Source organism: Manis pentadactyla, chromosome 3, assembly GCF_030020395.1.
Source record: "Manis pentadactyla isolate mManPen7 chromosome 3, mManPen7.hap1, whole genome shotgun sequence".
In the NCBI taxonomy this organism is placed as follows: Eukaryota; Metazoa; Chordata; class Mammalia; order Pholidota; family Manidae; genus Manis; species Manis pentadactyla.
Genome location: NC_080021.1, coordinates 113,073,546 through 113,086,675, shown reverse-complemented (window position 1 = coordinate 113,086,675; position 13,130 = coordinate 113,073,546). Strand labels below are relative to the sequence as shown.

Here is a 13,130-nt window from a genome sequence, read left to right as displayed (position 1 = left end):
AACATGGATCGCTGGGCCTTGCAGTCCTAGAGTACCTGACTGTGGAAGTCTGCAGACAGGCCCAAGAACTTGCATTGCTAACAGGTTCCCTGTGGTGCTGCTGCTGGTTCTGAGGCTGGCTTGGAGGGCTCCTGCTTTACATCTTTCTCCACTGTCATGGTTCCAACTCCAGATTCTCTGCATTTGTGCATGTCACTTCAAATTATGTACTTATTTAAAATTCACTTAATATAAAGTAATATATGTATTACATATATATAAAAGCAATCTAGATCAAACTTACTGATTCATCACATCACTTTCCTGGTTCTCCAAATTCTAACAAGTTTTCAAGACTGGATAAACCTGACATTCCGGTATTCACAATGCATTTCAACACAATCCTTTTTTCTAGTTAGGCATTCCCTTCATGTTTCATACAATTCCTAGCCACCTCCGCCACCATTCCTATCAAAGGGAATGTTCTCTATACATCTTTACAATAATCTAAATATTACCATGGCTCAAACAACCTCTCTCTTAACAAAGATTCCTGAATTTTGATATTAACTGTTATCTTCCTTTATTGAACTACTATTGCACCAGGAGCCTTCACCGCTCAATTTTGCTTTTCCATGATTTAAAAAATCTCATTGTTGATACCTCTACCAACCAATAGTCAGCTCCTTGATGAAAGGAATAAGGCCTTTATGCATTTTATATCTCCTGCGAAGTGTTCAAATCAGTACCAGAGAAATTATAGGTACTCAGTGGATCTTTTTGGTTGTATAAAATTTTCACTTATATATAAGGTTTATGTAAAATGAATTGTACGTTACTATCAGTTATATACTCCCATTTATTTCTACATATAGATCACAAATGTGATCTACTTCAGAGTGCAAAATAAATTTTAAAAAGGCCTTGAATACATCTCAAAACCAATGTTTACAAAATACAAAAAATGCTAGGTGAATAGGCCATGCTTTCTGTTTGTTTATTCTGTACCCAAGGGTGCCTCATCATGTATTTTGAGTATTATATTCTTTGCAAAACAGAAAATAAATATAATGGCCTTTCTTCATAGTAATATGGGGAAATCATTTTGTCTACTTTGGTTATCTTAGAGTGAAGAATATAAAATAATGTTAGAGGTTTTTGAGTAGAACTTTAATATGTATGATTTCTTTAATCTTCAAATCCAGACCCAAGTCAGAATCAGAATTGCTTCCTACCTTAGTTCTATGCTTTATCTTCTGATATCTTCTTTGATATTGATCAAAATAATGATGATTGGCTTTATATATTATCATTATAGCCATTCCCTTTACATATCCATATTGCTTTTTTATTGGGTATCAGGCCTATAAAATTCTGAAAATATCTTGCCCAGAGAAACACTATTCAATTTAAATTGTAAACACATTTTGTTACACATTTTAATACACACTTTATTAGCTTCTAGAAAAATACTAAATATGAATATTCAAACAATTCCCATATATGGGAGAGACAGAAAATAGAAATTAAATTTGGCATGTGCCAGATAAAATTAAGATTTGTTCTGTGGCTTACTGAGGGGAATGACAACAAAATAATAAAGGTTTATTTTCATTCTTTTCTTTGTATCTTTGGAGACTTAAGACAGCCTAGTATTAACAAAAGAAAATTTCCTGTGGATTTCTCTTTATTTTTCAAAAAACTGAGATGCCAGAAAATCATCTGTGTTTTTGACCTAAGTCATCATATAGTTATTCAAACTTCTCTAATTTCTTGGTCACATAAAACTCTTACTACCCCCAAGTAGCATGGCTTTGCTTTTGTGTAAAACTGGACCTCCAGAGAATCCTAATAAATTATTGTCGGAAGAAAGATTAATTAGAAATTTCACAGAGAAAATCTCTACACAAAGAGTGCCCTAGAAACCAAGTCTGATACAGCATAGGAGCAAAACTATATAAAATATACCATCATTTCCTTTTTTTCCCTCAACTAAAGAAATGTCAAGAGAATAGCTACTGTTAATCAAACAGGTACACACTGATAAGATCCAAAGCAGATAGTCTCTTTGTACCAAAATGTTGCCTTTATTTACTGCATTTCTTTTTCCTGATTTGCTTGGTTACATTTTTTCAACAAAGCTACATACCTTTGAAAAAGAATGGAAACTTTCAGAAGAAGTTTGCATTCCACAGGTCATTATTGTCCTTTTCATACTATTGTTTTACCAAAACCCCGTTAAGTGAAATTCCTTTAGGCTTTGTAAAAGGGTTTGGCAAGGCTTCTAAAGAAGTCCATTTAATGCTACTGGAAAAGGACAAGATGATCACGCAAAACAAGAGACCACGTACCAATGGCTGTCATGTAATCCCAGCGCTCGATGAGGCACATATTGAAAATGAGGTGATCAGATGTCTGCCCTTGGCCAATAAGTGGAGTCTGCCTTTCCACATTCTGGCAAACAGATGAAGTCCAGCCAACAAGAAACCAAAACACTACTAGCAGTATTACTGCCAGCATCCTCATGACCCGTCCACCAGTCATATACGGAATCCGTTGAGCTGTTCGTGAAAGAAACACTTTCAAAACCCTGGAAAAGCAAAACATTAGAATGTGAAGGCAAACAACACTCAGAAAGTAAAATTCTAAACTATCTCATTTTTTAGGTGAAATTTAGACCCACCAATACCTACGTATGCAGAGTTTTAACATAAAAAAATACAAACATAAAGGGTATTGCTTATATTTTCACTTAGTTTCATTCTAGTTTATCTTCCAATAGCAAAACAAATATCCTGCATTTGAGACCAGTTGAGCCAACAGATTTGTATAGGATGAATTTCTTTTGACTCTGCCTTAATATTTCAAGGAAAATTCTCAGGACCTTAGAAAGATCCACAGGGAAACACTGTTTGAACCGGGTTTCTGACAGATCAAAAAATAGTCTTGAAAGTGACTAGTGGATTTTGTGATATTATACTAAGTCAAAAAACTTCCTTGAACCAGTTATTTTTTTATAGTAGAATGTTATGAAAGGTTATTTTCTGAAAATCATCTTATATGACATGACCCTCCCTTTTTAAATCTTTTATTACATTACCAAAAATAATAATGAAGTAAGTATGAAAACAATGAGGAGTATGTAAATACTAGGGTGAGTAAGATCACTAGATTAAAGAAGATTGGGATGCTCTATGAGAAATGTAGTAATTAAAAAGATATTTTTTTCTATACATATGGTTCAGATGAATAGCCAGAGTTGAGAATTATTGGATGAGAGATATCTAAGAACTGTTTCATTTCTAAATATTGTATAAAGACAAAATCTAACCTCAGAGGGATCCTTACATCCAACCTTTTTTTAACTTCACCTCCAGGATATTCTTGTTGATTTTAACTCCCCAACCTCATTCCTATATTTTAAGTCACAAAACTGTGACTTGGCATAAACCACGATGAGCAGTTTATGATACATGGGGGTATCCATAATCAATTTCTAAAAGACAAAGTAAGTTCATTTTTCCAAACTTTCTCTCTTCTCCATCTCATTCTTTCAACATTTTAAATGAAAGGTTCATGTGAATTCTTCATAAAAATCACAAATCCAGAAATGAAAGAAACACCTGAAATAGCCTAGATGTATTAGGCTGGTTTTTCTCTCTCTAAAGGCCTTTGGTAGCTCTCCCTGAATTAGCACAACATATCCAGTAAAGAATGATATTTTCTAGCAGATTCTTGCCGATCCTTTCACCCCTATATCTTTAGCCCCACTGTCCTACAGCTAACATGCAGGAATGAACAAAATACTTATTATTCTCAATTTTTCTGTGGCAATGTCAGAAAGATGTTAGTATGAAATAAGATATAACAGAAAATCTTTTTAATTACATTTAACTAGTTCACCAAATGAATGTTATTCCATTTCCTATATTATTACCCATGTCCTGCTGAACACTAGCACTGGCAGGTAACATGCTACCCCTCTGGTATGCCTCTAACACTTCTGCTCCAACTAGGTGAACTGCTACTTGTTACAAAACAGTTGTATTTGTTCCCTAATTATGTCCATTGTTATCACCTTATATATTTGTATTATAAATAAAATAATTATACATGACTGTAGAACAAAAGGAGACTTATTAGTATAAAATCTATCTTGAATGCTTTGGAAATACTCCACAAAGGTGAGTTACTAAAATAAGCTTTAACTTAAGGGAAATTTTAACATATTGGGATGGTCAATAAACATAAAAATCTAGAAAGATTCTACTTTAAAAAAACTCTTTAAATTTTCACTCCTGTTTAAATCACTAACATTGTGAACAATAAATAACGCACTGTGGTGATTTACACTAAAACAGAACAATACGTTCCAAACATCAGACCAACGGTTAAAGAAGAGGCTTTATATAAAAAATACTGGTGAATGATTAGTTGCGTCTTTTAAATTACAGTGTCTACATACTTCTTTAATGCCTTTTTGCCCTAAACAAGTTTATCAATTAATTAATCAATTACTAACTCCATAAGAAGGCCTCTGTTGTAATCAGATCAAAAGATTCAAAGAACTCTATCTTAGAAATAAGAGAAATTCCTTGGGAAATATTATTTTCCCAGTACCAATCTTATTTCCTGTAAGAGGAACTTGCAGCCACTATGAACACATAACTGTTTCTGGTTGTATCTGGATGAATTCTAAATTTTGAATGACTAGGATCTCAAAAGAGAGACTCTGACCCATTTTCTGGTCTTCAATATTTTGGCTAGAGCACAAAAAGAATAGTTCCAGACTCTAGCTTGATGCAATTCGAATTACTGAAATATTGTTAACAATCATGTATATAGTGACAGCCACAAGTTGGGTATCATGCTAGGCAACATGGCAGTATGGTTGCTGTCTCCAGAAGCTTATAATGTTAAGTAGAGTTAAGTGTGTAAATAGCTGCCATTTAGAGCAGCATATATTCTGTGTTGTATACAGCTAGTAAGTCTAACAGCCTAATAGAACAGGTGGTATTTGACCTGGCCTTTAATGGATATCAGTAGGTAGAAATGGAGGAAAATGGAGAAAGTGTAAGGAGCTAATCTAGTTGAAGGCAACCATATAACAAAAGTACAAAGCAGAGAAATGTAGGTTGTCTTTGAGAACCAATGGGGGGACCTGTTTGGCAACAGTGAAAATCTTTTCTTCCTCAAAGGACTCCGAGGGATTTTTCCAGTTACTGCAAAGGGTTTTTTTTCATCAGGGTGAGTACCATTGCTTCAGAGAAAAATAGTTTTGATTTATGTTTTCTTTCCATAGCCAAGATGTGGGAAATCATTTATTGTTCTGGTGCTTGAAGAGTTTTCACAATTTACAATGAAACTCTAAACCTCATAGAGAGCTAATGGTGGATGTTTAGTAACTGTCTCTTTTAAAATACATCTTAACCAGATGAACTTGTCTTCTGCAGAGGAAATTTATATGATCCCAGTTTGGTAATCATTTAATCAAGAAATCCCACTTCTAAATTATCAGAAATTTTCATTTTTTTCCAGATGACCCTTTGGGTGTGTATTGTATTTCTGAGAATTCAAGGCTATCAGAGAACCCATAATCTCATTTCCAGAGGGGAAAAACGACAGCAAAAGACCTCATGAATATTCTGATACTGATTTTACTGGCTTTCAAATTCTAGGAAACACAGTGACACAACTCTACACTTTAATCTAAGCATTTCAGGATGTTGGCTTTTGTAAAATGGTGTAAGATGCATATTCTGGCATTGCCTTTAAGTGAAGTGAGAAAATTCTGTGATAGCTTTAAAAAGTGAGCTCCTGTTACTTCATGGCAATTCAATCCTTAGAAACCAAGTTCTAAAAATGATATCCTTAGATATGCATTTATATGAAATACAGCTGTAGAATAGGATATAATCATTAAACTTCTTATATAGATTATTTTTTCAATTTTTTTCATAGATAAATCTTCAGGCTACCATCTGTTCAGAAAGTTTCACTATTTTTGAAGGAAAGCAGTAGCATACACAAGAAGACTGCAAGAAATTTCCAGAATTTGCTATAAAAAGGCATATGTAAAGTAACATGCATTTCTCTTTAGTAGTACATAAATTCATAGAAAACAAACTGCAACAATGAAGAAAAAGGGCAACCCAGGATTTGGCTGTCATATCATCTGCCTCTACTTTTTTACCTCCCACACACACTTTTTCTGGTTTGAGCTGATAAAACTACACTGTAAGGCTTTTCACTTAGATTATCAATGACCTTCTTCAAGTTTGAATAAGAAATTGAATTCCTCTTCTTCAGTCTTCTCCTGGACTGGAAGTGTTCCTCAAGGATCTCTTAAATGTTGTAGCCATCTTCTATTCTTTCTACATAGTGTATCCAGGAAATTCCATCTCCTTCCCTTTCAGTTTTCTACATGCTGGCAAGTCCTAAATGTAGATTGCTCTCCTGAGCTCAAGGTCTTTATACTCTATGACCCACTGGATGTCAACACATCCTCAAACAAAACCATCCCTCTCTCTGTTCCTCCCTTCTCTAACCCACTTTGCTCTTGTGTCTCCTGTCTCATTGACTAGGACCATCTAATTGTTCAAAGCAGAAAACTAGGAAGGAACTTTGACATTTCTTACTCACCTCATCCACCTTCTGGACAGCAAATGAATGGTCAAGAATTTAACTTCTACCTCTTAAATATCTTTCACATCCTTCTATTTTTCTCCATCTTCATTGCTGCTACAAAGCTCCTGGTCATCCACTTGTTCTATAGTACCTTCCTGACTAGTCTCCTTGTTGGTGTCACCCACCTTCAGTCCACACTCTACACTGTGGCCACAGTGATCTTTCCTAATTGCATGACTGATTACCTTGCTCTGCTGTTCACAGTCCTTTCATGGCTCTTCGCCCAGATAAAAGCTCCTTAGTTCAGTAAAAGTCTTTTAAAAATTGGTTTCTCCTTGTCTCAGCGGTCTCGCCTCTCACTGCCCTCTCCTTCTCAGGGTCCTGCAGGTCCCCTGGACTATTTGCAGGTGTTCTCCAGCATAGCCTTTGTCTTCAGCACTCCTCACTGCTCTCTCTGCACTGACACAAATGCCTAATTTAGCGAACTCCTATCTATTTCTTCTACCCTCAGTTTAGATGTTGCTTGCTCTAGAATAGTGGCTCCCAAACAGCAGTATTAATGGCATCTGGAAACTTGTTGGAAATGCAGTTTCTTGGGTCCCACTCAGATCTACTGAGCCAGGAACTCTGTGGTATGGGCAGGGTCCAGAAATATGTATTTTAACAAACTTTAACAGAAATTCTGACAAAGGCTATAGTTTGAGAGCTGCTGTTCTAAACAATTTTTCCAGACTGGCCTAAGATAGATATAGGTGCCTTCCCAGTGGGGCTGACTGATCTAGCCTGTTGGACAAATTTTTGCATTTTTATTGTGCTGACACCAAAATGTAAAGCCTCTAATTATTTTCCTTTTTCAGGACATTTACATTTGTTTGTGGTTTTGCAGCATCTCTTTTGTTTCCTAAAAAGGAATGAACATATATATCAAGTCATGCAGTCTTCTGTTCTATTAAATTTATTGGAATAATTCTGAAGTCCTTAAGTTCTCCATTTGAGTCAAATTTCTATTAATTTTACTGCCTTCCTAAGAATTCCAGAGGATAAATGTTTGTGATGAAAGGCAGGAGGTGATTATTACCTCTTCTAAGTAAAGCTAAAACCACTCAGTTCCTGACAACAGAGCCCCGACAGTGAACCCTACAAAAAGGGCTGCAGGCACTGCCATTGGTTTGCTTTTGATGGTCACAAGTCCTCATGCTCATTAAGCTTTTCATCAATTTTCCATTTGCAGAAGTGAACTAAAACTACTTCTTGGTCACTGGAAGGAGTTTTGATATATTTTAAAAGGAATTGGCATCGCCTAGACAGAAGTAGATTTTAATTTTAACATTTATCAGCAACATTATTATAAGTATATTAAGTCATTGCTACTATCGGAAAGAAAACTCTCAACTCAGTCTCCTCAGTGTAGGTATTTTTGTCAATTTCAGTTACCTGCTTGGGTTCTCATATCTCACACTGATCTTCCTTTCTTTTCACCTGCTTGTAGGTGGATAGAATAAGGGAAAATATGGAAAAAGAAAGAAGGAAGGGTTGTGAGACTGCTCCAAGTCAAATATTCAATAGTTAGAGCTAGAATAAACTTTAGGGATTATCTATTCTGATCCCATTTGTGCATAGAAGACAAATACGACTCCCAGTGAAGGGAGTCATTTGTCCAAAGTCACACAGAACCACTTTAAGACTCCTTTTTAGATTAATGATACCAAATTAAAAAAAAAAAAACTCCTTTCTTTGTCTCCCACTTGAGTCCTTTTTTTTAGTTATACCTTATCAAAACAGAACTGCCTATTAGCAATTTCAGGGCCACATCAGCTTTAAAAAGCACAGCATGGATCTGTCCCTCCATACGTGCCCCATGCTCTCTACTTTCCTCATGTACTTTCTTTCTAATCCAGGTGCCCATAGCCCTGAATACCATCTCTTCTATTTACATTGATTCCAATGCCACTTTTATCCCTGTGGATTGAGCTCAAGAACCTCATCCTATTTAGGAATTTATCTGATGAACCCAGTCCACAAAATTTTCCCTAATTATTATAATTATTCAATCAGTATTTCTCATACCTCTATAAACTTCCTGAAGTCAGGAGATGTCTGTTTTATAAATCCCTTCTTGACCTGGGATTAGGCAATAGCTTATTAAATATGATACCAAAAACACATATAGCAAGAGAAAAAATAAATTGAATTTCATCAAAAACATTTTTTGTATGTGTATCAAAGCACACTATGAAGAAAGTGAAGGAAAAAATCCCACAGAATTGGAGAAAATATTTTCAAAGAATATACTTGATAAAGTTCTCATATCCAGAACATAAAGAACTCATACAATGCACCAACAAGAAGTCAAACAACCCATTAAAAAATGGGCAAAAGACTTGAATAGACATTTCTATAAAGAGATACACAGATGACCAATAAACATATGAAAATAATCTCAACCTCATTAGTCATTGGAGAAATGCATATAAAAACCACAATGAGATACTACTTCATACACACTAGGACCACAATAGTAAAAAACAAACAAAAAATATGTGTTGGTGAAGATGTGGAGAGACTGGAAGCCCCATAGATTGCTGATAGAAATGTAAAATGGTACAATCTTTGTGGAAAATAATTTGTTTGCTCAAAATATTAAACATAGATTTACCATATGACTCAACAATTTCACTTCTAGTTATCATTTACTTATGAGAACTGAAACATAAGTTCACACAAAATACCTGTATGTGAGTGTTCATGGTAGCACTATACATAATAGAGTGGAAACAACTCAAATATTCATCAAATGATGAATGGATAAACAAAATGCAGTATTAACATACAGTGGAATATTATTTATTCATAAAAAGGAATGAAGTGCTGACACATGCTAAACTTGGAAAAACCTTGAAAATATTACGGCAGGTGAAAAGAAGCCAGACACAAATGCCACACATTGTAGATTCCGTTCATAAGAAATGTCCAGAATGGGTCAATCCATAGAGACAGAAAGCAGGCGTGTGGTTGTTAGGATTTGGGGGAGGGAGAGTGCTTAATGGGCTTAAAGTTTATTTTGGGAGTGATGAAAATATTCTGGAATTAGATGGTGGTAATGACTGTACAGTACTGTGTATGTATTAAAAGCCAGAACTGTATACTTTAAAATGGCTAAAAAGGTGAATTTTATGCTATAGGAATTTTACCTCGATAAAAATAATACAGTGGTTCTTCTTGCAGAAAAGGAGAAAATCCTTCTGCACCTTCCTGAACATTGCAACCCCTGCCTATTGTAGGCCCATGTATCCCAAGACAATTGGTTGCTTCCCACCCCTGGCTGCTGAGGTGAGATTCACCAGGCTTAAAACTGGGGTCCTGACTGGTTTATCTGCAGTGTGACTGTTTTAAATTCATGTACATCATTCCTCTTTCACAAGAGTTCATTGTGTGATCTCAGACCTGTAAGAAAAGATGGAAGAAATTTGATAATCAATATAGCATAGCTGATTTCCTAAAATCAGGGCTTTGTTGTTTTAACTTGGCATGAATACCTGTTTCCTAAGCCACATTCCTCTGGAGCTGTTTCAGTTGCAACAATATATGCAAATAAAGGACATTTTATAGCAATTGAGTGCTTGTGATCCAAAGATAATTTAGTTTTGAAAAGTTTGGAATAAATGCTTTCAGAGAAATAGATTTATTTCTCCCCACTGCTCTCTCAGCCCCAGCCTATTACAGAATATTTCAAACAATAAGCAGACGGTAAATTATTCTGAAGATGAAGGAGAAGAAATCAGGTTATCAAAAGTTAAAGATTTTCATGCTTGTTCCTTTCTTACATTCAGAATAAATATGAATTCTATGACCATCATCTTCCAAGAACCTATCAGAATAGGTTCTGTCCTTGTATTTCAATTATTTAGCACTGATTAATCAGCAGAAATAATTTTAAATTAAGTTTTCATTCCAGGATTAGGTATTTTTAAAATTCAGCATTTGACTATTTAATGTAACGTTTTGGCATTCAAAAATATGATTTCGGACAATCTATAAAAACAAATTTATTACAGATGGTTGTCTAATAGCATCATTATTTAAACAAGCAATTATATACAATCTCGAAAGGGAAACATCACTAACTACATGGTTTTGCAGTTAGAAAATTTCTAAAATGACACCATTTATATGTTACTACTTAAATTTTGATCTTTTCTTACTTCTAACTCAAGATTTAGTTTTGCTGTCTGAAAAAGGAAATACTTGGGAACTCCAGAGTCTGCTGAAAAATAAAAACAACCCTTTTGTTCTGAAATTGGTTAATCACAGATAAATACTTCCCAAAGATATCCTAAGGCAAAGTTGTTTGAACTCATTTTCTCTTCAATCATGATTTTCTAAATTGGAATGTGGTGGAGATAACCAACAGAAAAGCTTATTTCTAGAATTTAATAAATCTTAGTTTCAGCAGAAAAAATAAAGAAAAACTTGTTTCTTACTTGTTTCTGACAGTTTCAATCTAACTTTATAAGACTTAATACTCTATTTTTTCAGTTTCTTTTTCATGTACATTTATAAAGAATAGTATCACAAACAGATGACAAAATTCTTTGCAAATACAAAGTTACTCTTCAATGTGTGTGATCAAAGTTATAAAAACAAGATAAAACAAATTTTCAAAGAGTAGTAGTAGTATTTAACCTATTTTAGGTGTTAGGTATTTAGGTTTAGATGTTTAGGTCTCATATAAAAGAAATGTTAACAAATAGTATTAAAAAACCCCTAAAGTTACCTCTCCATTCACTTTCACCTAAACCCACAGTACAACACACAAAATACATTAGGTAGCAAATAGAAGATGCAAGCAGAAAAGTGACTGACTGAGATTTGCTGTGTGAGTAGGTAACAACTGTTGAGTTTGTTCGATTGATAATATTTTTAACTGTCTTGATGGCATTAATATTGAAGTAGAATAACTTCTATTTACTGTCAATGAAACTTCTGGAAATTATAAAGTGCCATGGTGATTGCTCTTTTGTTGTGCTATTTTACTTGTTTATTTACACTTTGTTTCACCACTAGATTAAAAACCCTTTGACTTAAACTTCTGTGAAAGTCCAAAAGTGGCTACTACATTGCCTCACCTACTACAGATCATAAGCATTATGCAATGTAACAAAGACATTATTTTTACATCCAAACTGATTCCTCCATTAAAACTATAAAATATAAGCAAAGTAAAAAAAATAGAAAACTATAAACAAAAAGAAAAAATGAAAACCACATAAATAGCACTAGCTTTTCCTAAACAGTGTTGGCATTTAGGTGAAATTTTGTAGTATTTTTTTCTATCCATATGTAAAATATTTCATAACATTAAGGTTACCATACATAATTTATATTATACTTTTTTCATATAATATGGTATTCTGAGCATTGTCATATTATATTCTATATTTGTAAATAGCATATTTCATAGCACATAGTCATTTAAGCAAATCATTATTTCTTTATAATAAGCCACACTATAATAATCTCTCCTTCTAAAGCTCCCAAAGTCTAAGAATGGAAAATAGAAATCTCCTGTATTAACTTATATACATATCAGCTGTTACCATTTATAGTGGGGAACAACATTGTTTCATCTCTTTTATCAAGTTCAGAATGGATTAAAAGTTAACTGAAAAAGTCATTTGGAAGAAAGGTGGTAGCTGAAGGTCAAACAGGTTTTAAAGACACAGTTTCATATTTTTATACTGGAACAGGTGTCCAACTCATGAAAAATTTTCTAGTGACTTAAGAACATATGGAAAATGTTACGTATGGAAAACCTGGCTATATGATGGGAAAAATGGTGAACCTTCTGCAGATACACTTTACTTAGCAAGTTAAGAAGTATTTGCAGTTATAGCTTTCAAGACCCCCTTTTATGTGAGCTTGATCTATTTTTGTTTTAAGTTATTCATAACATTCTTTGCTTATAGGCCGGGGTCTGCTGTATTCTTGCTTGTGTTTTCCTCTTCGCCACATTCTAAATCCTCCCACTGGCATCGTCTCGGAACTTTCCTCTTTCAGGACACCTTCCAGGGCTGCCTGATTGGATATTATATTTTCCTGTCGATACCTAGAGCATAACCTACATGTATTATGATCACGCATCTATTTTTTCTACCTATTGATTAATATTTTAAGCATGAACATTCTTTCAGATAAATCTTTGTGCTCACTTTTTTCTTCAGATTTCAGAAAGTAACTCAGCTCTTTAAAAGCTCTTGATACATATTATGAAATATTTCCAGTGTATTGTACCAATCTACACTTTCTTCAGCAGAGTATGAGAGTGTCTTACCCCACTAGATACTTAATATTACTGATAATTATAATTAAAAATGCTATTCCTACTAAAATTCATGAAAAATTGGATTACTGTGCTTAATTTCGCTCTCCTTTAACTACTAGTTTTATTGAATATTTTTAAAATGTGTTTTCTTATGCCAATTTTTTCTTCTCCTTTGAATTGTCTGCTCACAGCTTTAGCCTTT

At 34.2% G+C, this 13,130-nt stretch overlaps 1 protein-coding gene across 1 annotated transcript in view; it reads right to left on the bottom strand.

The window, feature by feature from the left end:
- Positions 1-13,130, bottom strand: part of GPR158 (G protein-coupled receptor 158) — a 365,517-nt gene that overhangs the window by 22,875 nt on the left and 329,512 nt on the right. Inside the window, exon 7 of the mRNA XM_036880927.2 lies at positions 2,331-2,569. Coding sequence (XP_036736822.2) covers positions 2,331-2,569 — 239 coding nt within the window. The remainder of the gene's footprint in view (positions 1-2,330; positions 2,570-13,130) is intronic.